General features: G+C 43.2%; 1 protein-coding gene across 4 annotated transcripts in view; it reads right to left on the reverse strand.

Annotated features, from left to right (window-relative positions):
* EXPH5 (exophilin 5) overlaps window positions 1-26158 on the reverse strand; it is a 70174-nt gene that overhangs the window by 27967 nt on the left and 16049 nt on the right. For 2 of the 4 annotated variants that reach the window (XM_019797684.2, XM_019797682.2), the window contains exons 2-3: window positions 2000-2160; window positions 21-183 (exon numbers count right to left, since the gene is read on the reverse strand). In XM_019797684.2, the coding sequence (XP_019653243.2) occupies window positions 21-183; window positions 2000-2160 (324 nt within the window). Of the gene's footprint in view, window positions 1-20; window positions 184-1999; window positions 2161-26158 lie in introns of those variants that run through there. The other 2 variants (XM_034665705.1, XM_034665704.1) reach the window with 1 other exon arrangement.

Below are 26158 nucleotides of genomic sequence, written 5' to 3' on the forward strand. Positions count from 1 at the left end.
CATGATCGAGTTTAACTCACCCTTTCTGTCCCAGGGACTGAAGCTTTGAAGTCTCCTTTCTGGATTTTCTGAACGAGAACAGGGAAGCAAATGATGATCTGAAGCTCAGCCGAGAAGAAATGGATGTCAGGCTTTTTTGATTAGGTGTATTTTTAGATCTTGATGTTTGTAATTCCATGGAATCTAGAAAGAAATTATAGAAATCTGGCATCACTCAATATTTCCAGGTAAATATATCTCAGAGAACGAAGACTTCACACTTGCTTCCCACCTCTCGATGCAGATGGAGAACGCAGCAGGCATCCCCACATGAAGACCATAGGGAGTCAGGGGAGCCCCGTGTCTCTGATGGCTTTGCTGAGTAGAGAAAATCCTCACAAAGAGTAGGGTGCCTTTCAATACATCCTGTGAACCGCAGTTCTGTGGAACGTCCCTCCCCGCGCACCAGCTGCGCAAAGCCATCCAAAGCCCAACGTAAGGTGTCACGGCTCTCGTTCAACTTTCGGGGTGCTTCTAGCCACCCTGTCCTTCAGACATTTTTATCTTAGTGCATTAAAACCATAGTGGTAGACAGCGTGTAACTTTTTACTCCAAAGAAGTAAAGGAAAAGGAAATTAAGCCATTTAGAGTGTTCTTTATTCCCACCAAAAATCTTGTGTATGTGTATTTCCTATACATATAGTTTACATGTGTGTCTGCCTGTTGGGGCACCTGGGTGGCTCAGTCGTTAAGCATCTGCCTTTGGCTCAGGGCGTGATCCCAGGGTCCTGGGATCAAGCCCCACATCGGGCTCCCTGCTCCACTGGGAGCCTGCTTCATCTTCTCCCACTCCCCCTGCTTGTGTTCCCTCTCTCGCTGGCTGTCTGTCAAATAAATCAATAAAATCTTTAAAAAAAATGTGTGACTGCTTGTAATATAAACATGACTAATGTATGTACAGATAACATATAGTTATACATGTGAGCATTAAAAATTCTAAGGCAAGATCAACATATACAAAGTCTATAATACTGTAATATATTTGGACACGCTGAATTTATAAATACTAGAGGGATTCAAGGGAAGGGGAAAGTCAGCATGGTATATATGGGGTTAACTTCAAAGTCTGAACTATGAGTCTTTTTAGATAGATTTGTTTATTAAGGGAGTTGTAAAATATTGTCTATATAGCTTTAGGAAATATTGTCACATGATTCTTGATGCTACTAATGCTAGTAAAACACCAAGAGAAGTCGTCAATGTGACTATACCAGTAAGAAGATAGATACTCTACACACTGTTTTAAGAGTTTATAATGTTCAATGCACTTTGTTATTCTCACAATAGTCCTGTGAAAGTGGGTTTTCTTATCCTCATTTGCAGATTAAAAAAAAAAGTGATGGGTGAAGATAATCGACGTGTGAGTAGTCACATAGTTGGGATGTTCAAAGAAGGCATTTACTCATGGAATTTGAGTTACCGAAATTCCAGAAGGGTGATGGCTCTTTACCACGTTCTCCCATAATCCCCTCTCTCCCTTTCTCTCTCCCCATCTCCCCCTTCTTCTGCACCATCATCCCATTCTATTTAAGTGCTCACTGTGTTCTAGCTTAGTGCCTTATACATACACAACCACCCTATGAGGTCTCGCATCATACCCATTTAAAGGCAAGGAAATTGAAGCTTATAGAGAATAAGTAACTTGAACTGTCTCATGGATTCTGAGAGAATAGAGAATACAGAGAGGGTGGAGACCGGAATCCAAGTCTTTTTTTAAAAAATATTCATGTCTGTGTTCTTAATCACTGTGCTATCTTGCCTGATTCTAAAAACATACCCCCAAGACATTATAGCACATTTTCAGTTCACTCTTTTTATTATATGTTAGATCATAAAACTTTTGTAACTTATGATTTAAAAATAGTCCTAAACATGGATTGTTAAATTGGAGACCCACTGAGTCATTATCTAGAATGCTGTGCTGTACGACAAAAAATCTAGATCTAAATTTTTTTCTCACCATTTTCTGCCATCCCCTTCCTTAGTCTGTATGTAAGTGGTTGTTTTAACATTTGGCTAACATCCGTTTCATTGCAGAACTTTTTTCTTTGAATTTCTTCAAACCATTCGCCAGTCACTCCTTGAAGCCATCTGATATCCCTCTTTGTCTTCTGGAGTTTGCTGAAATAGAACAAAAATGTCAGTGCATCCTTTAAACTTCGTCATATCAAGTCCACACTCATGTGATAGGAGGCTAAACTTGACCTAGTGGGAGAGCTGCATAAACTCTGAGTCTGGGGGGAAACTGGCTCTAGTCAGAATTCCCTTTTCACCACTGTGTACGTATCTTAGCTGTGTTTTTCTACTACGATGACAGTCCAAACGTTTTTGCTAGTTGTTAAAATAATCAAGCTGGTGATGACAACCTGGGTTGAGCATTCTGTGAACCTGACCTAATAATACAGTTGAATGATTGATGATTTAATGACATGGAGAAACCAGAACATTCTAGTTCTGATTACTCATTCATTCATTCGTTCATTCAGTGTTTCTTGAGCAATGTCCATGTACCAGTCCCAGTGTAGGCAGCAGGGATTCAACTTCAAACATAACAGATAGGGTCCTTACTTGCCCTTCCAGTGGTCAAAGATAAATGTTTACATGCAGAAAAGAAACGGTTGAATATAATGATTTTAGATAAAAAACACAAAAACACGAAAGCCCATGAATGAGCACCCAGCTAATGCTTAGTAGTCAAGGCCAGTGTGACTTGAGAAGATAGGAAAAGCCATCTAGAGCACAAATGCGTCTGCCCCACACCCTCCCAACACCAGACCTGAAGTCCTATCATTCCTTCTTTATCCTTTTCCCCTGCCCTCTGTGCTCTGACCTCTTTCAAATGAAAATATTGCTGAGTCCTTAATTAAACCGCTGGTTGTGATTTAATCACTGGTTCTTCTCTCTCTCTCTCTCTTTTTTTAAAACAGATCATTTTCTCTATTTCAGGAAAACCCTAGAACTGTTTGGAAATGAGAGGTGCTTAATCCAGAGAGAGAGGGAGAGAGAGAGAGAGAGACAGAGAGAAGAAGAGTGAGCGCAGGACGGGGCAGACAGAGGAGAAAGGCGAGTCTGAAGTACATGGTGTAAATCTCTTAGTGGTCAGTTTCACACAGCACTGGGCTCATTGATCGGGTCCAAGCTTGGGAAGTTCTGCTGTTTGGGAAAGAAGTTCATGTGATTCTGCAGCAGTTACCCTTTATCCAGCGTCCTCTGTGAAGCACCAGGGCCGGGGAGTTTGTATGATGGAGAAGATGGTGAGCAAGACAGGAGCAGAGTGGCAAATTTGGGGTTAAAGGTAATGAACCAAGATGGTTGCAACTCAGGCTCCTGCTTGGGGCTATGATACTGTCATTTTATAAAATAATCGAGAAGGAAGCCAGAGGTCATCCTGCCCAGACTTGCACTTTGAAACACATTAGGAAGCAGTCGTCATGTCCAGCCCACAACACCCGCCTGGGTGCCTCCCTGTGTCATGGCTGTCCCTCTGACACCTGGCCACTCCTGTCTCTACTGCCACTTCCCTAACAAACCAAGGGACCACAAGTAACTGTTTCTAATCAGTGCTGGCTGCCTACAACTTGTCAATGCCTCATTATTAATGTCCCACATTTGTTCACCACTTCTATGTTCTTGAAGTCCTCCCCAGTTGTTTGAGCCTGAGACTCAGCAACCCCCCCCCACTTCTCAACGTATCCCCCTCATCTCAGAGCACAGTCAAGTTACCCAACTTCAGAATTCTCCAAACAATCTAACTGTATTTATTCATTTTTACTAGAGGCTTGATGAAACATTGACTCTCTTTGAAAATCATCACACTTCACTTCATTTCACCTCAAGCACTCATTCCAGGCTTATGCTCCCATCACAGTCTGTTTCTTTCCCAACTTCCGGTCAATAAAGTCAGAAATCCATACGTCTGTGGGAAGACTCCTACAGTTTGAATTCTACTTCAGGAAGTATATCTTGAAGAAACAGCCCCTCTCCCTGTACACAAATTTGTTTCTAAAAATAATTATGCAGGCAATGCAGCGTCCTGGGCAAGTCACATAGCATGAAGTGGGAATAACAAAATGCAGGTTTTATCTATTCCAAGCTATGTAAAATGCTACACACACTGGGGAAAAAATCAGAACACCTGCTCTCTTAGGGCAGAATAATTATAGGTATCATTTCTATTTTTAACTTTTTAATTATGTTTATTCAGTAAATATAATATATGAACCTATTTTTTTTGTTTGTGAATTTTTATATTGTTGGGGTTTCTTTCCATTATAATTTTTCTTGTAGATAGAGAAAAAAAAATCAGTGACATTTTCGCAGTCCTAACACAATCACTATTATCTATTTGGTGTTTTTTCACATGGTCATAATAAAATTTATTCAATATACATTTGTAGAAGGCCTCCTAGGGTGCATGCAGGGATACAGTACTGAACAGAGCAGACATGGCTCCCACCCCATGGGATTCACCATCTAATAAGAGAGACAGATCCAGGCCCAGTCACAATACAGATGAAAAATAACCAAGAGAGGCGGGTGTGATTTATTCATTCAACACATGTTTGAACTCTGGGTACAGAGCAGTGAACAAGTCAAGTCCTTGCCCTCACAGAATTTACACCCCGTGGGGGCAAACAATAGAAAAGTAAACAGGTGCTAGGAGAGCACCTGGGGCAGCAGCAAAGATTTTCCTGAGAACATGACATGTGACCTGAATGTTGAAGGATGAAGGGGTAGCAAGTAGGTGGTTCTAGGAGAGAGAGAGCTTTCTAGGCAGAGCAGTAGCAGCCCTAGGGCAAATGCCCCCAAGGAAAGAAGCAAGGGGCCCAGGGTAGAGCTGAGAGGGAGGCAGCTGCTAGATCAGGCAGCGAACATTTGGGGTGAACAGTCTGGGGTTTAGCCCTACAGCACCAAGAATGCCTCATTGATGTGGCAGCGACATGACACACCACGTTTGCATTTTCAAAAGGTCATCCTGGACTAAAAACTTTTTGTGCAGCAAAGGAAATCATCAGCAAAATGAAAAGGCAACCAACTGAAGGGGAGAAAGTGTTTGCAAATTATATATCTGATAAGGCATTAATTACCAAAATATATAAAGAACTCATACAATTCAGTAGCAAAAAGACCAAGCAATCTGATTTTAAAAATGGACAGAGGAGCTGAACAGACATTTTCCCAAAGAAGAGACACAGATGGCCAGTGGGCACACGAAAAGATGCTCCACATTACTAATCATTCGGGAAATGCAAATCAAAACCACAATGAGATATCACCTCACGCCAGGCAGAATGGCTATTACCAAAAAGACAAGAAATAACAAGTGCTGGAGAGGATGCGGAGAAAAGGGAACCTTCGTGCACTGTTGGTGGGAATGCAACTGGTGCAGCCACTGTGGAGAACAGTATGGAGGTGCCTCAAAAAGTTAAAAATAGAGCTACCCTATGATCCAGTAATTCCAATTCTGGGTATTTATCCAAAGAAAATGAAAAAACTAACTCAAAAAGTATATGCACCTATGGAATTGTAATGGTATGGAAAAACAAAATACAATACAAATACAATTTTAATTCCATATATACAAAATACAATATTATATATATGTACAATACAAATCCAATTATACACACATATACACACAATGGAATACTATTCAGTCATAAAAAAGAATGAAATCTTGCCATTTGCAGCAACGTGAATAGAACCTGAAGTCATTATGCTAAGTGAAATAAGTCAGAGAAAAACAGTTACCATATGATCTCACTTATATGTGGAATTTAAACAACAACAAATCAAGCTCCTAGACACAGAGAACAGACTGATGGTTGCCAGAGATGGGGGACAGGAGGTGGAAGAAATGGGTGAAGAAGGTCAAAAGGTTCAAACTTCTAGTTATAAAATAAGTCAGTCCTGGGGTGTAATGTACAGCTTGGTGAGTATTCTTAATAATACCGCAGTGCATATCTGAAAGCTGCTAAGAAAGATCTTAAAAGTCTTCATCACAAGAAAAAGAAATTTGTACCTATGCGTGGTGATGGATGGTAACTAGACTTACTATGGTGATCAGTTTTCAGTGTATACAAATATCGAATCATTACGCGCACACCTGAAATGAATATAATGCCATATTTCAATTATACCTCAATAATTAAAAAGATCCTAGCTAAAGGTGGAGAGGGATTCCAGGGGAGAAGAGCAGCCCAGTCAAGAGGCTTGTAGGGTCCAGGACAGAGAGGCGTGTGCTTAGACTAGGATGGTGGTGGCGAAGCAGAAGAAAGGCAGGAAGTGTTCAGAGCTACTTAGCGGGCGAGGTGTGTCCTCAAGTGAGGAAGGAACTTTGGAGGGCTAGAGGGGACAGAGGCGTGTCAAGGAAAACTCCTCGATTTCTGAGTCACACAGGCGCATGGGAGATGCCAATCACAGAGATGTTGCATGTACAGTCTTCACAAAAACAACATTATCTATATATTATATATATATATATATATATATAATGTTACTCATCTTTGGAGCAATCATTAAATATCTGCATAATATTCAAACTAGTATGATTTCCATAATTTCTTTACTATTCCTCTGGTGAAGAACATTGCAATTTTGCCTTATAAATACTGCTGTAAGGACATCCTGTGCATTTTCTGTTTTTACAGTGCCTTTGACAGACACTGGAGCGGAATTACAGAGTCAAAGAGTCAAAAACATTTTTTTGTGATTCTTCACACACTACCAAAATGCTTCTCACAATGGCTCTAGCATATTACTCATACCAGTGATGTACAATATGGTAACCAGGCACCTTTGCAAGAGAGTAGCAAGATGTTATTCTTTTTTGAATATTTTTATTTTCTGAATTTAATACTTTCAAGGTTCCATGTTTTAAATTGTGGGTAGTTACTTTTCTTTTAAGGATTTTTGTTTCCTTTGCTTAAAAAAAAACACTACATTTTCTTCCTTCCTCTCTCTCTCCCTCTCTCTTTCTTTCTCTCTTTCTTTCTTGTAGGCTCCATGCCCAGCATGGAACCCAATGCGGGGCTTGAACTGATGACCCTGAGTCAAGACCAAAAAAATACTACATTTCTTTGATAAAGAGTGAAGTTTGAGTACATCCCACATGTCTGCTTACTAATGACATTTTGTATTTTGGCAATTGCACATTTTATCAATTTATGAATCAATGCTTCAGAGTTTTTCACTGGAATGAGGCATGTTTAATAAAACACAAACTCCTTATTTTTCTTGTTTATTCTAATTATTTCCCCCCAGATTTCTGACTTTGATTCTGATTAGGGCTGGAGAAGGTAAAACATATTTCATCTGTGCATGTGCTCATGCTAATATCTGTCTCCTGAAGACAATGAGAAACGACATATGGACAGTAGTTACATGCAGATATATAAAACGGCATGATTTTAAAGAAATTCAGTGGCTTTTGGGGTGCCTAGCTGGCTCAGTTAGTGGAACATGAGACTCATGATCTTGGGTTGCAAGTTTAAGCTGCACGTTAGACATAGAAATTACTTAAAAATCAATAAGTAAATAAATAAATTAATTAATTTAAAAAAAAAAGAAATTCGGTGGCTTTTAAAGCAGAAATACCCCAAGGCTGTCAGGAAAGTGGGTGAATATGTACAGTCCAGAGCCTGAAAATTCAAGGGTCAGGTAGTAAAAAAATAATGGTTGTGCTTACCTATTACTAAAGGAAGTAAAACATAAATAGTTCTGGCCTTTGAAGCGAGGGTAACCCAGGAAGGGAAGCTATGAATGACATACAAGTCTAAACTCTCTGGGTACCTGTAACTCAACTCCTTAATCTTTTACACCAAAGAGTCCTATGACCTATAAAATACAGTCAGTACTTTTATAATGGTTGACTGAGCTCCTGGTACTAAAAAGCACACAACGGTAAAACCAGTGGTTTAGACTGATCTACTTACTTAAAAAATATATCAAAGCTCAACACCAGCAAAACAAACAAAACACCTTAACATAAAGATACGTGAGCCTTAAAAGGACAGCATTTTAAGTCTCAGCTGGGAGACTTAGAGAACATTCGCTTGAAAGTGGAATTCCACCAAGTTCATAGCCAGCCTGCCCAGGGCTCTTCCTCCTCTAAGCTGGTTTGTTATATACTCAGGCAGCCATTTAGAGCACGCAATCCACTTTATGCCAAGAAGAACCACAGGGTTACAGACGACGTACATCGAGATAAATTACAAGCACACACCTTGCTGGCTTTGCTAGTCTAGCTTGACTCAACATATCAGGAGGGACTGTTGTCTACACTTGTAATTTGTTCTACCCCCGGGCTGATTAACTTGACTCAACTAAATCAGGTCTTTTCTTGCTGAGCCACAGTCCCAGCCCTCTGCTCCAAGTCAAAACGCTCTTTCTTCATGCACAGGAATCTTCGACCGCTGTGGCTTTGATGCCCTTCGAGCACCTGAGGAAGGAGTGTGTCCTCTGAGGGTCCTCCTCCTGTGTTAAACTGATTTTCCACCCTCGGGGAATGAATCCCATCTCTCCTCTCTTCCTCTTTGCCTTCCCCAGCCATGCCCCTGTTGACCTTTGCAACGTACTTTTCTTGGTTCATCTTTACTCCCAGCAGGTTTGTGTCCTCATCTTATTTTCACGGTACCAACCTACTAACATTCAGCATGTGCTCAGCATTCTTCGCCACCCCTCGCCCATGCCTTGTCTGCTCTGATGGTACAAAGAACACTGGCGGAGGGTCAGGTGCTAGCTGGGTGACCTTGGCCAAATATTTAACATTCTTGGCTTTATTTCCCTCATTTGTGCAAGGTGGTTGGATGAGGTGGCGGACTGTTTACAAACAGTTCTCCACAACTCCTCACATCCCTGAATGTCTGCTCCTTTGGCATGTGACTTTGTCACTCAGCCTGCTCCTGGGACTTGGCTGGCCTTGTTCTCAGAACAACTGAAGGTTCTGAAGACGTACTGTCAGACCTCTGAGCCTGGCCTCAGGAAGCCGAGCAGCCTCTGTCCTCTGCCTCGGGGAATCTTGATTCTGGCTGGCCTCCCAGAGAATGAGAGCATCCATAGACTGGGCCCCAATGGGGCGCACTGCCACCTGACAGACCACTGCCACCTTAGCCCATCTGGAGGCAGAGACCCGAGGGGAGACCAGGAGAGTTCCCCAGCTGAGCGCAGCCCAAATGACTGTCCCACAGAATTGAGAGCTAATCGACAGAAGTCCTTCGGAGCCTTTAAGCGGTGGGATGGTCTGTTATGCAGAACTTAAAAACATAAACACAGATGAGATTATCTTGAAGATATCTTCTGGTTTAAAATGTCTCATGAAATGGAAAGGCTCATTATTCCTACGTCAGAATGAAATCATTAAGAAATCTTGTAAATCTGAAGAGGGCCTTATAACATAATCTTGTCAATCTCTCCATCTTCAGGTAAAATAATAATAACCAGTAATAACAACAGTTGCTGTGTTGAGCTCCTACTCGACAGGATTTTGCAGCCATTATTGCTAATCCTCACATGGCTGCATTGGGATTCGATGTCCCCGTTTACAGAGACACCACTGAGCCCACCCGCAGGCTGGAGCTTTGCCCTGGGATGAGAACTCAGACCTTGATTCTCAAGTCTGTGTCCACCTAACCTTCTCTCTCACTAGTACCTGGGCACCACTACCTCCATTAAGAAACAATGCAATTGATAGAAGTAAGCTCAAAGTGACTTTTGACGTTTAAAAAGGTAGTAATGATAATCCAAATAGGATTGAAGAGAGAGGAGCTGGACAGACTTTGAGAACAGCAAGCACCCTAAGCCAGAAACAGGAACTATACCTTCTATTTTCTTGTCAGAAAGATCTCAAATATTTCTCAAAACTGTTCCCTTACAAGCTCCTCTTACTGAGGGCATCAATTTGTCTTTGGGTTGTGCTCATTCCTTCTCTTCATCTCCTTGCTCACATTTTTTCTCTGCTTTCCTTATTTCCTTGGCTTCTATACACATCATTTTTTCTTTCACAGCTGACCTTCCTGTACACAAGCCGTCTTATCACACCTTGTTCTGCTCTCCAGGAAGCCCAGCAGCCTGATCTCGATCAACCCTGCCCTCTTGGCTTCAAAGACCTCTTGCCAAAATAGTCCCCCAGTTCCCCACCCTCTCCTGCTCTTACAGGTTCCGTCATCAGCGAACCCTAGAACAAACTGTTCAACTGAATCCTGTAAAAATGGATTTGTCGCCTGAATTGTAGATCAAAGCAGCATTAAAGTTTCCCTCCCACACAGAAATCCAAACACACTTTTGTTTCATATTGCCCAGCAACCACAACACATGGAAAAGCATGAATGGAGTAGGAGTACACGGGGCAGGAACCGCATCCTGAGTCTGAGCTTGGCCATCAGGTTAATGACATCATGGAAGCTGGATTCATCTGTCCAACTAAAGACCTTCTCTAGACCCCGCAACCCCGAGAAAACTCCTTTCAGGAAAGTGTGCCCCTTTGTGTTCTGCTCCAGAAAGGTGATACTTACCGCTCATCTGCGAGGGAAAGCTTTTGAAGAGCTATGAGAAGTTCTCAGCCAGGAAGAGGCGGAGTAAAGAGAGCCAAAGCCCTTGTCCAGGGGCCGCTCCCGCACCTTCACAATCCAGTGCCTAGCCTCTCCTCTCTCCCGGCTGCTTTTCTGAAAAGATTGTTTTTTGAAATGTCTCTGACATCAGAGCCTGTTGTTTGCCTCGGTCCACAGCCAAGGCTCAGGGAGGGGCAGGGATTAGAAAAAGCAAGCAGGTGTCCTGGAAAATGTGTTCTTTTGCTGACAATAAAGTTAAACCACAGAGGGAAGTCTGGAAGAAGGGAAGCTCCCATAAAGAAAAGGGATGAACTAAAGCCAAGCAACAACGACAACAAAAACAGCAAACCTTTAGAACTAAAAGAGTGGCCGCAAAGTCAGGACATCAGCTTTCAGGCCAAGCTAGATAATAAAGCCCATTTAAATTCCTTGAATGGCTGTGATTGAGATCGCCCAATCGAGACTCAAGGACCACCTTTTCTGTATTTCTTAAACGGGCCATGATAACCTTCCTGTATGTTTATTCTCAACAGAATGAAAAATGAAGTAATCTAGGTAATGCTAAGACGTGTAATTCCCATTGCAGGGTCAGAGCGCAGTGAGTGATCTCTTACCAATTAGTCACCCTAAAGGAGGTGCAGTAGGAAGGCTAGCTGCCCACTCTGAAGGCAGACTTAGAGTTTAAGGGCCAATTCCTCACGTAGCCAGCTATCAGGGCTTCTCTGTCTTCCTAATCTTATCTCTTTTTAATCCATTCATACCTTTTACCCACGCCACACAGGAAGGCACTCACTGTCACCTAGGATTTTCCAAACAATACTGAATGAATTACATGTCATGTACCCATCTGGCTGCCCACCAGGCTGTCAGCTGACTGGAACTGGAGACTGTGTCCAATTTGTCTTGGTGTCCCCAGGGCCTAGCAAGGTCCCCGACTTGTGATTTATCAATACATATTTGCTCAACTTTTGGGGTAATGAATGCGTTCTACAAACTTATGCCATCGTTGTGAAGCAACTCAATCCCTACTTGACATACATGATAGATATGATCCTGCACACAAATTAAAATCATGTTTATAAAAAGTGATTTTTTTTCCTCCAAAGAGTAATACGGGAAAGCTAGTCACAGCTAACATTTACGGAGCCCTTGCTCTAGGCCAGGCAAAATTACATGTATTCGTCCATTTAATCTTTGCAAGAACACCACGAGGCAAATAATATTATTCCATTCTACGAATGAGGAAATTAAAACACTGAGAGGCTATGTTGAAGTCAGACTTCCTGGTTTCAATGCTGTCCCTTATCTTTATTAATCGTGTCAGCTTCACTCCTCTGGGCCTCAGTTTTCTCATCTACAAAGTGGGGGTAGGAATAATAGTATCTCATGGCGTTTGGGTGAGGATTAAGTGAGTTAATGCATGGAAGGCCTATACACCCAGGCCTGGCAACGTGAAGTGCTGAGTTAGTGTGGTCTGTGAAGTGAGTTGGGGGCTGAGGAGTGGGGGTGGAAATGTGTATCAGCTTCCCCAGCAAAACAGAGGTGGATGGCAGTAAAGACAATCACACTTCAGCTTTTCCTTTCCCTGTAAAGAAACTCAAAAGCATCAACTGCTTAGGTTGGGCCACCTTGTCCTCCCAGACCTTCATATTGCACTTAACAGCACCATTGCTAGAAAACTAATTTGCAGTGAAGATTTCAGACTGGGAGGCCCACTGGGTAAGCTCACTGCCAGTCACTGGAATGGACCTCGCACTGCACTGGATGCACTGGCTAATGCCAATGTTTGGACACATGATTGCTAAGATTTTTTGCACATTTTTAGTACAAGGTCTAAAAGATTTACTTTTCTAAACTCTCCTAAGGCAACAGTGCTTGCACTGAGAAGAGTTTACACGTTTATTTATCTCATCCTGGATTCCAGTCTAACTTCAGAAAGTATTCACACATGTGATTCGGCTAGTATTTTTTAAGACTTACTGTGTGCCAGGCACTGTTCTAGAAGCTTGGAATTAATATATACACAAAAGAGACCGCTCCTAGCCTTCCTGGAGTTTATAGCTAGGAAGCGATGGTTTCCTACCACCACCTTGACCCAAACCACTACTGTCTCTCACCGGGGTGACTGCAGGAACCCCCTCGTCGCCTCAATTCCATTCTAGCTGCCCTTTCATTCAGACTCCACACGGCAGCCAGAGTGATATTTTAAAACCACAGAGGGAAGCCTGGAGGAAAAGGCTTAAATCTCTCCATGAGCTTCCAACCATACTAAGAATTCCAAACTAAGAATTCCAAATTCCACGGTCTACAGGGGTGTGCAGCCTCTGGCCCTCTACCTTTTTTACCACGTTATCATACCTCCCCCACCCCAATCAGCAGCTGGCCTTCTCTGCTCCTCTCAAAAGCCAATCTGGTCCCTGATGGGCTTTGCACCTGCTGTCCCCTTCACCTGTAATGTTCTTCCCTATTTTATCACACAGCCATTCCTTGGTATCATTTAGGCCTTAGCTAAAACGCCACATTCTAAGAGAGGCCTTCTGTGACCCTTCAACAGAAATAATCCCTTCCCCCAAGCATACCTACTACCAAATTTCTTGGTCTACTTTTCTTAATCTCGTTATTCTCCTTGTGGAAACACCTTCATTTATTTGCTTTTTTGTCAATCATCTCCCCTTTGCTGCACTGAAATAAAATCCATGAGAGCAAGGACCTTGCTTGTCCTGTGTCTGGAATGATGCCTGTCTGACATACAGTGGGGACTCCATAAGCCCATGTGAACAAATGAATATGAATCTGGGCAACTCTTCTCTCTGGACCTGCATTTGAATCAGAAGCTCCCCAGGGTACTTACCCACTTGGGGTGATCCAAAGCATGCTTTTGCTAATGTTTCCAGGTGGCGCAGCCTACTATTTAAAGGACATGGTTAACAAATCCATATTTAGGGGCACCTGGGTGGATCAGTCATTAAGTGTCTGCCTTTGGCTCAGGGCGTGATCCCAGCGGTCTGGGATCAAGCCCCACATCAGGCTCCTCTGCTGGGAGCCTGCTTCTTCCTCTCCCACTCCCCCTGCTTGTGTTCCCTCTCTCGCTGGCTGTCTCTCTATCAAATAAATAAATAAAATCTTTAAAAAACAAAACAAAACAAAAACAAAAAACCCCACAAATCCATATTTAGGTCTGTCTGAAACCTCACAGAGTCCAGCTCTGTGGCTGAAAAGTGCCACCTTTCACACGGTTCTTGGGGTCCATTGTCCTTGCACTCCCTCTGCCCTTTCTGCTGCTTCTCTTGGGATCAAGCACATGATTCAAATCAACTAGAAGAGAATTTACAACTGCAGATTCAAACTGACAATACTTTTATGGAAAACGAAGATAACATATAGGGTTATATCTGGTACCTTCATGCTGCTGCTGAACATTAGGGGACCCATGCACACGGCATATCCTCCTGGAGGCGGGAAGTGGGTCTGGGATGCAATGGTCAGATTCTGCTGGCTGACGGCCACTGTGCTAGCTGCTCCCACAGGTGCCCAGCGAGGTAGATACTATTATACTCATTATACAGTAAAAAAAAAGATTTGAAACCACAAAATGCAAAAAAATCCTGCCTGTGGTTATCCCATGGAGAGGAAAAGAGTGAGGCTTCTGCCTGGCTTCAGGCCCCAAATACTCAGCATGGTAACATGTGTTATTTCCAGAGTGATACAGATTATTTCCCAGAGCCTGAATTCTTCAACACCTGGCCTGTCCCTGCCCCTTTTTTTCATGCCGGTGGGCTCACCACTGCAGTGTCAGCTCCCTAACCAGAGCACCAGACTTTCTGAACACCGAGCAAGCAGAGACTAAATATTTGAAAACTAGAGTTTTTAGCCTTTGTTTCCCACTTATTTTTTTTTAAGCAGGCTGCAAGCCCAGCAAGGAGCCCAACGTGGGACTTGAACTCACAACCATGAGCTCAAGACTTGAGCTGAGATCAAGAGTTGGACACTTAACCGACTGAGCCACCCAAGTGTACTCCCCCACTCATTCTTCTTTATACAGATGCTCAGACATCTTTCCACAGGAACTTGTAAGGCAAGGGTTAATGCAAGTTCCATGTTAGGATTCTACAGTGTAGGGGAGCTGCCTGGAGCTGCCAACGTGGACAGAAATCCCTCTTGTGAGGCTGTTATTAGCACAACTGCAAGGTAGGTTAGAGCCAATCAGTTCTGATCCACAGATAAAGTCCATGATCTCAATGTCTTGGATTTGCTTACATATCATATTATTCATGGCTTCTTTCCAAAGACGATTACATCCTAAATTTTGGCCACACCCTCTGTACTGCTAGTTACGTAATCAGGTAAGGAGACAGAACTGCACTCGTGCATGTCTAGTGCAGCCCCCCCCTTCATTCTCACGAATAAGAATGCAGAGCATGTTACTTTTCTCTCATATTCAGGCAATTTAATGCCAATTCTTACAACATGTCTTGCCAAGGAAAAAATACAGAAAGAGAACAGTCTCAGGGGAGCCTAGGCAATTCCACAAGGTTGAAAGAATGTGATGCCCACATAACTTTATTCCAGATCCAGGCAGAAAGGTCACAAGACTATATTGCCTTCAGGGTAATTAATACCCACATTTCTCATATTCAGTTGAAATCACTCTTCGTACTATGTTGACTTAGTCATGTCAGAAAACCAACTCAAATCCAACATTCTGGAAGTAGCTTTAACTTTAAGAAACTTTATGCTGAAATACAGCATTCCCTCTTTCCCTACCCCTACCTGCACACCAACCAAATAGAGAAAGAAGCATTACAAATAGCTCCTTAGTCTTTGCTTCGGGACACAGAAAGTGAGAAAATGCCCCAAGGTTTCCTAAATGCCAGCACCATGCAAGTCGTGCTCCTCTGTCCCCATCAGGGATCATGAAAGCTCAGAAATCCATGACCTGCAAATCATTATCCACCTCAGGATTTAATGACAGGGTCAACGAAAGTTTGATGTGGACATACGCGAAGTCTCGTTGGTCTGGATCACAGTTTGGAATACATTTTCAAAAAGAGTTAACCTTGAAGTAATCCTTCTCCAAATGGTTGCTGCTTTTTCCAAGTTCATTTTAGCAAAACTGTCTCATGATGGGTTGGGTTTAAATTGTTTTTCTCCATCTATTAACCTGATAAGTCGACACTCCACATCATCAGAAATTACTGCAGAAGCGCATTACAAAAGACTTTACTTTGAACACATCCCCCCAAATCCTTGAACCAAATGTTATCATTAGAATGATGACTTTGTTGATCAGTTATTTCAAACACACATCATGTTTCATATTGTATCACCTCATTCAGAAGAGCTTATGTTTTGTCTTTAGAGGTAGTGACATTTATTTACCCAAACATCCTCCAAAGAAGTACTCCCAGAATGATTCTGTAACAAAATCAGTACCTGGGGCAAAAGGAAGTTAATGCTAGCTATACAAATGCATGTGTCTACTCCAAATTATGTAACTTACTTATGGAAACCTAATATTGGTATAAAAGATATCTTACTGGTAATATTGTTGTTATTTGCTATCACTTTATGTTTCAGACTTTAGTATTTAAATTCTTCTTTCTCAATAATCAACAAAATTTGTGATTGTTCTTCATAATGTATTAAACTCTTTAACATAAAATCTCAATGGGTCTTTGGAGAAAAAGTCTAAACAAAGCTTTATTACACAATAAAAATGAAAATGTAACATTGGAGGCTATTGTGTACTTGAAATGCATATGTCTCAGTGCATCAAGAACAGGCACAGAATGGTATTCATCCTGTGAACAACCGACCCATTTCTCCAAAGGGAAATGTCCGTGTAATGAAGCAGTAATGTGAGCTGTATTTTACAGAAGAAAAGTGGAAATGAACAGAACTGTTTACTTGGTATATGTGAATAGGTGTGGACTATTCTTGATTAACAATGACCTTAGATTTTAAAAGTCATCATCTATTTAGCTTGAATCACTTAGGCCTTATGAGCAAAAATGTTTTCTTTCAGGTAGGATAAAATGTCTGGCATAGAAAAAGAAAACTGGATGTCTGATTCCCTCATCATTTTGCTTTGTTTTGCTTTAGATCATTCTAGCACCTCCACTCTCATTACTAATATCCCCAAGTAGGACTCAATAATGAATTAAGCATGGTGGTATGTCTGTCCGAGAGCCGTGGGCCACACTTATAAGCAGCCCAGGAAGTGCTGGGAGCCTATCCCACTCATAGAAAAGGGGTCATGGGTAGTTGTGTTTTGGGTCCTGTGATCTAAAATTTTTCACATTCCTGGTCCTGATCAATCAAACCAGGAATTCGCTTGACCTAAAAGCTGAACAAGAGAAGGAATGCTGCCCAGTGATGTGCTCTATTTTGGGCAGTGATTAATAACTCAATCATGTGGTTCCTCCTAACATGTCTTGAAATCACAATAACAAGTAAGACAAACTGAAGTCACATGGAGTCTGAGAGTTACACCGTGGGGAGGTATTACGCGGTACCGTATGTAGAAGCCACGAGACAACAGAGTCGTGAGCAGGCTGAAGCCATGGGGCAGAGAGGTAAGTGGCAAAAAGAAACTCAGCTGTGGCCATGGAAGTGAACTGAGAGAAGCAGAGCAGTGTGGCTGAGCCATGGTCCGGCCGATTACCAGCCCCGGCAACTGGCACCAGGATGCTGCTCTGTCCTGATCAACATCCCCATTTCCCAACACTGGCTGTGCAGGGTAAAGCTGTTCCTTGTGTTTCCTTCCTGCCCCATCACAGACTTGCAGTCAAGTGCCACCCATCCTCCAACGTAAACCAGGGTATAACCCTGTCACATGCAAGAGCTCCTTGTTACCTCCAAGAGCATAACTAAGACAGCCCGCCACAGTCAACAAGCAGGAATCTGCTCACAAGGGAATTCTTCAGTGTCGAGACAGGAAATCTTAAATATCAATAAAATGGACTTTGATTTGCTACTGTACGATTTTTAAGTTCTTTCTTTTTTCTAATTATTAAAGTAAAATTACACTCAATACAGAAGACTTGGGAAAGTTTAAAGCAAATAAAAGCCACTCACAATCCCCACAACCAGAGACACTGCTGTGCGTGCCTGTGTCTGCCCAGCATTTTAAAGAGGGACAAGAGGATGTTACATTGGGAGCCAGCCTGTCTCAGGTTTAGGTGGGGCATGAAAGCAAGAAATTCCACACAGCCAAGCGAATTGTGAGAAGACCAGTCAGAAGAATTTGCTTGTAGGATTTATTAAAACAAACGAAGGGGAACCTAGGTGGCTCAGTCAGTTGAGTGTCTGACTCTTGATTTCGGCTCAGGTCACCATCTCAGGGTTGTGAGATCGAGCCTGTGTTGGGCTCCACGCTCAGTGGGGAGTCTACCTGAGACTCTCTCCCTCTCCCTCTATCCCTACCCTTGCTCATCTGCTCTCTCTAAAGTAAATAAATTTTTAAAAAATAAAATAAAACAAAAAAGCCAAAATTCTTTGCCCTATGTTTTCTTCTGGTTTTATAGTTTCCAGTCATATGTGTAAGTTTTTAACCCATTTTGAGTTGATTTTTATTTGTGGTATAAGGTAAGGGTCCAATTTCATTCTGCATGTTGCTGTCCAGTTTTCCCACGACCATTTGTTGAAGAGACCATCCTTTCTCTATTGTGTTTTCTTAGCACCCTCATCAAAAATCAGCTGACAATATGCATGAGTTTATTTCTAGGCTCTTTACTCTGTCCCATTGGCCTATATATCTAACTTTATGCCAGTACCATACTGTTTTAATTACAGTAGAGTTGAATATATTTTGATATTAGAAAACTGTGGTGTGATTTCATGGATATGACTCAAAAGCATAGGCAAAAATAGACAAGTGGGACTATATCAAACTAGAAATCTTCTGCGCAGCAAAGGAAACAGTCAAGAGAGTGAAAAGGCAACCCACAGGATGGGAGAAAATACATTCAAACTGCATCTCTGATAAAGGGTTAATTTCCAAAATATATGAGTAACTCTTACAATTCAATAGCAAAAAACTAATAAGTTGATTTAAAAATGGGGGGGGGGGTGCCTAGGTGGCTCAGTCAGTTGAGTGTCGAGCTCTTGGCTTCAGCTCAGGTCATGATATCATGGGTCATGGGATCGAGCCCTGTGTCTGGCTCTGTGCTGAGCAGACAGTCCCTTGGGGATTCTATCCCTCTGCCCCTCACCCCACTCCTTCTCCTGCTCTCTTTCTCAAATAAATAAATAAATAGTTTTTTTAAAAATGGGCTAGAGCCTTGAATAGACATTTCTCCAAAGAAAACACACAAATGTCTGAGAGATATGAAGAGATCCTCAAAATCAATAATCATCAGGAAAATGCAAATCAAAACCACAATTAGATATCACCTCATACCTGTTAGAATGGTTATTATGGGAAAAAAAAAACCACAAAGACAAATGTTGGCAGGACTGAAGAACTTGGAATCCTTTAGTATGCTGTTGATGGAAATGCAAAATGGTGCAGCCACTGTGGAAAACAGTATGGAGGGTCCTCAAAAATAAAATAGAACTACCATATGATCCAGCAATTCCACTCCTGGGAATAGATCATAAGGAAATGAAAACACTAGGTCAAGAGATATCTGTACCTCTCATGTCCATAGCAATATTATTCACAATGGCCAAGATGTAGAAGGAATCTAAATGTCCATCAAAGGATGGATTTTTAAAATGTGGTATAAACATAAAATGGAATATTACTCAGCCTTTAAAAAGAAGGAAAGTCTGCAAATGTGACAACATGAGTGAACCTTGAGGGCATGATGCTGAGTGAAATGAACCAGACATACAAGGACAAATACTGAATGATTCCACTTATCTGAGGTTTCAGATACAGTTAAACTCATAGAAGCAAAGAACAGAACGTGGTAGTAAGGGACTGGGGGGAGGGGGAAATGAGAGTTGCTAACCAACAAATATAAAATTCCAGTTCTGCATAAATGAGTAAGTTCTAGAGAACTGCTGAGCAACATTGTGCCAATAGATAAAAGCACTTTACTATGCACTGAAAACTCTGTTAAGCAGGTAGAGCTCATGTTAAGCGTTCTTACCAAAAAAAAATCCAAAGACCTCTTGTGAAGGTTACAAGTCCCCTTACCCACACTGGGTCAGAAGAATGGAGGCAGACATTGGAGTTTGGCGGGGGGGCAATAGCGCCACCGGAAGACCTTCATCTATGTTGCTTACAGTCTGGGGGAAGGGCTGCCTGATGTCCAATTCTTGTGTAAGAGTAAGTTCAAGAAGCTGGTACCAGCCAGCTCAGAGTAAAGGGAGGTTGTTCAGAGGGCAATCAGCCCTCGCTTCCAGGGTTTCTCAGGCAGAAATGCTGTGTGTGTACATTTTTTGAAAAATGCTTTAACACTATAAATACTATTTTGCAGCCAACAATTCCCACTTAGTGTTCTATTAAGAGTGCTGTGCTACGTCGGTATTTTCTTATCATTGTATCTCTGTTCCATAGTATATGTACCTAGTCCCTTATTGTTGGATATGGGAGTTTTTGTTCATTTTTCACAACCATAATGTTGAAACGCACATAGTTCAAACCTAGCATTCATGGTTAATTCCTCAGGATAAATTTCCTTGAGGTGGGATTGCTGAGCCAAAGGACATGCATGTTTTAGTGACTTATGAAATATATCACCAAATTGTGGTAGAGAAAGGTTATACCAAATTTTTCTCCAACCAGCAGATCCCATAGGAGGGCCAGTTTCTCCATGCCCTTGCCAACATAACTTATTATTGTTCTCATTAATCTTTGATAATCTGATATCTAATAAGCACCACAAAAAAGTATTTTTTCCATTAAAAAATGTTCAGTTACCAGACAGGTTGACTACTATTCCATTTGTTAATTAAATATGTGTTTTTTATGACTTACCTGCTCAATGTCTTTGCTTATTATTTTAACCCTGGTGTCACTGAAAATACCAGTTCTCTGAAGCTCAAGGCAAAGGACCCAAAGGATGGCAGAATGCGCAACTGCTGGTATTTGCTTCAGAGTGTAGCTCACACACAGGTCCCTGTGTCGTCAAGCAGGGGCTCCGACTGGCTGCTACAACATGGCACACAGCAGAGCTGATGTCTCCAAAGCACAGAATTTCCTTGGTTGTTTGCCTCCCGTTACTCCTGCCACTATTCAGGTTGTGGTGGTAAACACAAAGAGAGGTACAATGTGGCCCCAGGACACAGACACTATTGTCACAGATGCTCTCCAGCGCTATCTTCATCTTTTCCCAGCCAACGGCCCCAGACTGGCTTGGCTGCATAGAATCACCCTCTGAGCGTGTGAGAGAACAGATGACGGGGACAGTCAGATGATGGGTTCTGATTCCTTTGTTACTTGGGCGAACAAGTAACACGTATGTGTCTATTTTTCCTCATCTGTAAAACTCAGTTCTTTATGACCAGACTCCCGGCTTACCCATGTGGATTGTTTCCCATCGTCCCCTCACTTAGTCCTGGGAGCTAACCATTCCAACTCCTGGCCATACTCTCCAGCCTTTGCCCAAGTTGCTCTTCTGCTTGTTTGCCTTCCCTTCCTTATTCTTTGTCCCATGACCTAGCTTGGTGCTGGCACTTCACTGAAGGACTGAAAAATATTTTTTGAGTGAAAAATAAAATGAATTCAATTCAACTATAATGAGCACCTGCATTTGTAAAGACACTGGGACTATACTCGGAAATGTAAGCTCTAACAGTAGGAAAGGATATACAAAAGAGCTGTGTTATAACACAGGACACATCAGATTCTTGAAGGAAAAACAGTCTCAGGGTGCCGGGGCGGCTCAGTCGGTTCAACAACTGGGTCTTGGTTCTGGCCTCAGGTCATGATCTTGGGGGTCCTGGTATGGAGCCCCGCATCAGGCTTCATGCTCAGCGGCGGGTCTGCTTTGGGGTTCTCTTCCTCTGCCCCTCCCCACACACTCTCTCTCTCTCAAAAATAAATAAATCTTTACAACAAAACAAAAACCCAGTCTCTCTACTCACACTTCTGACACGAACTGCCCAGAGTTAGTGCAGACTCCACAGGTTAAGGGCTCAGTCCCTCAAGACTTGACCTCACTTCAGACACTAATCTCCAACCCAGGCTCCTAGTACTTCTGACTGACCGCCCAAGGGCTGCTCTTGGGGTTTGATCATTTGCTGGAACAGCTCACAGAACACAGGTAAATAGTTTACCTACTATTGCCAAAGTATTACAAAGGACATTTATAAACAATACGAATGAACAGCCAGATGAAAAAACGCACAGGACAAGGTCCGGAAGCGTCCTGAGCACAGGAGGTTCTGTGCATCTGGGGGTTTGCCCCCCTCCCCGCATGTGGATGCATTCTTGTTCACCACCCCAGAAGCTCTCTGAACTTCGTGGTTTACCCGGTCTTATAGAGCCTTCATTATGTAGGCACCATTGTTTAAATCATTAGCCATTGTTGGTTAAGTTAATCTCCAGTCTCCACCCCTCCTCAGCCCTCCCTGGAGGTCAGGGGGTGGGGCTAAAAGTTCCAGTCCTGTAATCACGGGACTGGTTCCTCTGACTCCAACTCCCAGGAGTCCTAGACTCAGGTATGGTGGAAAGGACCATATTACGAATAACAAACGACACTCCTCCCACCTCTACCACTCAGAAAATTTCAAGGGTTTTAGAAGCTCGGTGCCAGGAACCAGAGACAAAGACCAAATATATATACTTCTTATTATGTCACAATCATATAATAAAAAACGAAGACTCTTGCTCTGGGATCATAAAGAAGAATATGATTAGTTCTGGGTTAGGGCTGGGAAAGCATTCACAAAGATGGGTCTCAGAGGAGAGACAGAAACATACTTGCTGGAGCATACTGGGGTATATAAACCCCATTACGGCAGAGTCTGAATCTGCCACTGTTTTTCGCGAGTGATGCTCTTTCTTCAATGAATGATCAAATGATTTGGAAAACAGATTGTGTGTGTGTGTGTGTGTGTGTGTGTGTGTGTGTGTAGGAAGGGGGCATAGCTGAAGACCATCACTGGCAGAGAGTAATTGGAGCAAAGGAAGTAGGAGTGAAGATGCAGGTTTTGCTTGTTTTTGTTTTGTTTCAGTGTTCACAGAAGTTTTTATTTGGTGGCCTTCCATCAAGAGAAATCATCCAAGCTTACTTAGGGAGGTCAATCATTATCTATTAATATTTTCTATATAATACTGTCCTATGTCACTGGGCTATAAATAAGAATCCCAGAAACTCTGAAATGCTCTCAATTCCTTGTTAGAAACACACAGGAGACGGTTCAATACTCAGATCATGCAGGCCTTCTGGAGGCGTCCTATGCTCTCATATAAAGACCAGGACTTGGAAGGGAAGTCAAAGATTTCTTCTTGTGGCCTCATGCCTGTCACTCAAACCAACCCACTGGGTGGCTGCTCCCTGATTCAGCAGATCCACCTAAAAGCTAGAGATAGGGAGAAAGGGACCGCATAACCCTTTAGCACATAATTAACTTCTATTTTATCAGAAATGATTTTGTGCTTCTCTAGTTACCATTCAGAATGATAATAATAATAATATGTAAACGGTTAAGCTAAATCTCATTCTCCATGTGCAAGTTTAAAAAACTATTTTTATAAATTTTTGCTAAAAAAAAAATTAGTGAACATATAGCAGAAGTAACTGAAGGTGAAGAGATTCCCGGGGGGGGGGGGGGGGGGAGGGAGGAAGGCAGGGGTGAGGAACACCCTCCCAAGCCAGCAGTTACGCAATAAACAAACACTAGCCCTATCCTTTAGGACTTTAGTTCCCAGTACTGAAACAGCCTTTCTGAAGTGAAGGTTTGTGTCTAACTGCTAGTTAAAGTTCACAAAGTGTGTTATGTAGAATTGGAACAATGGAGGCGTTAACAAGCCATAATTGGGAGTCCTTCTCCCCATTCACCTCTAACCAGCCTTCAAGGCCAGTCTCTTTACAAACACTCTCCTCATCATTTCAGCTCCCATCCATCTTTCTCTCACTCCAAAATCCTACTGTCTGGACCACCCATGAGGTACTTAGTCATGTGCAGCATAGTATTTAAATTTTCATGCCCTGTCTGCCCAAAGAGATTGCCAATTTCTTGGGTTCTACATTTTGCATTTATCATACCAGACTGCATAAATCATACAAATAACAGGTCCTCAAAATATTGTCAAGTATCTTATTTGAATGAAATGGAAACACCACTAATCTTGATCCCCAAAGATGCTGGGATTTATTTAAGTAAACTCCCATCATGATAAACTTGGAAAGGGTCATCTTTTTCCTTTCTCGTCGTGCCTGTTGATGATACCATTCTCAGCCTTGCTGCTTTGAACCTAGAGATGTACGTTCAATATATTCTAGCACATTCTGGAATATCAGGGCCAAATGACCTGCCTAGGCTTCATTCTGGCGCACGGCAGCTTACCTGGTCGTTGTTGGGAAGCACAAGGTAGAATGATGGCTTTGTCTCTTTCTTAGTGACTTTGGACAAGCTTGGAAACCAGGATTCCCAGTGCCCTAGGCTGGCGGAGAGGGCACCGTGAAGACAGGGGACTCCCCACTTGCTGAAGCTGACACACGCGTCTGCCGACCCCGCACGGAGAGCAGGGTGCTGCCGAAAAGTCAACTTGCTGCTATTCACCGAGGGAAACAGACACTTGAGGTGTCTTGGGGTTCTTTCGTTTTTTTCGGTTTTTGGGTTTTGTATTTTTGGGCGTTTTTTTGGAGGGGAGGAGGGTATTTCAATGACCAGTCAGTCTGAATTCTTTTTGCTTGGAATGGGAGGGCACTGAAGCTCCTGACAGAAGCCCAAAGTGACAGGCAGGAAATGAAAGCACTCTCGGTCTCCTCTGGCTGCCTGGACCCCCGCTGGCTGGCAGGCTGCTTGCCTCTGCGTGCCAGGGAGCTGGTTCCTGGGGGCCAGTCAGTCCCTCCTCACCCGCCAGGTGGCTGCTGGCAGCTTGGACGCACAAGTCCTTTACCAGGCCATCTGGAGCCAGAGAACACGTTCCAGGCTCCCTCACCAGAACTCTGTTTCGGATTCTGCCTACTTCTCCCTTCACCTCCCCTCCTGGTCACAGGCTTCAGACCTGACCTTCCTTGCTGAGATAGAAAGTACCTCATGAGATAAAGCACCTCCATGTTTCAAAGCTGGTGAAGGAACTGGTGGCCTGTAGGATTCAGATCTATCACCTCCCCTGGACTCCCAGAGCGTAGAGTCCACCGGAATCCACCAGTTTCACTGTGAACAGTGACCAAATGCCAAAAGCTCCTGAAAGCCAGAAACCTGGGTTCCCATGAACTCACCTTTCTCCCTTCTCCAGCCTGTCAGCCCCAAGTGCAGCTAATTTAACTTTCCAAATATTTCCTGAGCCTCTCCCCTTCTCTTCATCCCTAGTCAGGACTCTTAAACATATGTCTTCTAATCCCGGCGTCACCTCCACCACAGGTGCCACTCTGGGGCTCCAGGCACCCCCGGGGCTCCCCAGGGACTCCTGCCAGTCACAGGCTCTCACTGTGTATTCCAGTGATCCCACTACTGCCGATGCCTGTGACTCCCCAGGGTCCTCCCCATCTCTGGGCCATCCCTAGTGCTGTCCGCCCCATGTGGGTTGCCCTTCCCTCTTTTATTCACCCCACACCCCATTTAACTCAATTCAGGCCTCATCTCCTCCAGCAAAGTCTTCCCTGAGACCTCACCTGGGGTGAAAGGAGCTCTGTGTCCCTGTGCACAGCTGGCTTATTGTCTGCCATGGTACAGCTAACACGCTGTTTTCCAAGCCCTCCCCGTCGCTGAGGACTGAGAGACTGCGGAGGGTATTCTGTACTTCCGGTACTAACAGGATCTCGCGGTTGATGACAGGATCTCGCGTGTATCTGCTAAATAAATGAGCGCCGCTCAAGGAGTGTTGTTGAATCCATGATAGAGAAAAAAATCCCTCCTACGGGGCTGGGGCTCTCACCCTAGAGAGGGACACAGAGGTACCCAACTTCTGACCCCACCAGTGCTGCGAGGAGGGTCCTGAGACTGAGACAGGCTCCAAAGACAGACGCCTTCATGCTGTGAGCGGAGGAGCCTGTCCCAGCAGGCAGCCCCAGGAGAGACGTGAAACTGAGGTGCTACTCCCAACACTTGCTGTTGATGGCTGACCCACCTGCAATAAAAACGTCCTGCCGACTACCGCATCCCAGGAAGGCAGATGGACCCACGCCAAAGGAGAAGGGGGGACCTGGCCACCTCCCCAAGAGACCCAGGGCCCTGGAGGTGAGGAAGCTTCCGTCTTTACGGCTCCCGCCTGTGAGTGGCCCAGAGCGCCTCAGAGATGAAGCTCAGATGAGCCGAGAGCAGAAAAGCATGTTTATCACTTTAATGCTATCATTGCTCCGAAGCACTGTTTGGAAATTGTGCCATTTACAACACTAGTTGGTCAGTTCTTAGACACATGCAAAATGTTTTTAATAAAAAGTTACATTTATGTATCTTTTTGTTCCCGTGAACTCTCTTTAAGGATCTGTAAGGCGCTGAACAAGGTA

The sequence above is a fragment of the Ailuropoda melanoleuca genome, chromosome 8, assembly GCF_002007445.2.
Source record: "Ailuropoda melanoleuca isolate Jingjing chromosome 8, ASM200744v2, whole genome shotgun sequence".
In the NCBI taxonomy this organism is placed as follows: domain Eukaryota; kingdom Metazoa; phylum Chordata; class Mammalia; order Carnivora; family Ursidae; genus Ailuropoda; species Ailuropoda melanoleuca.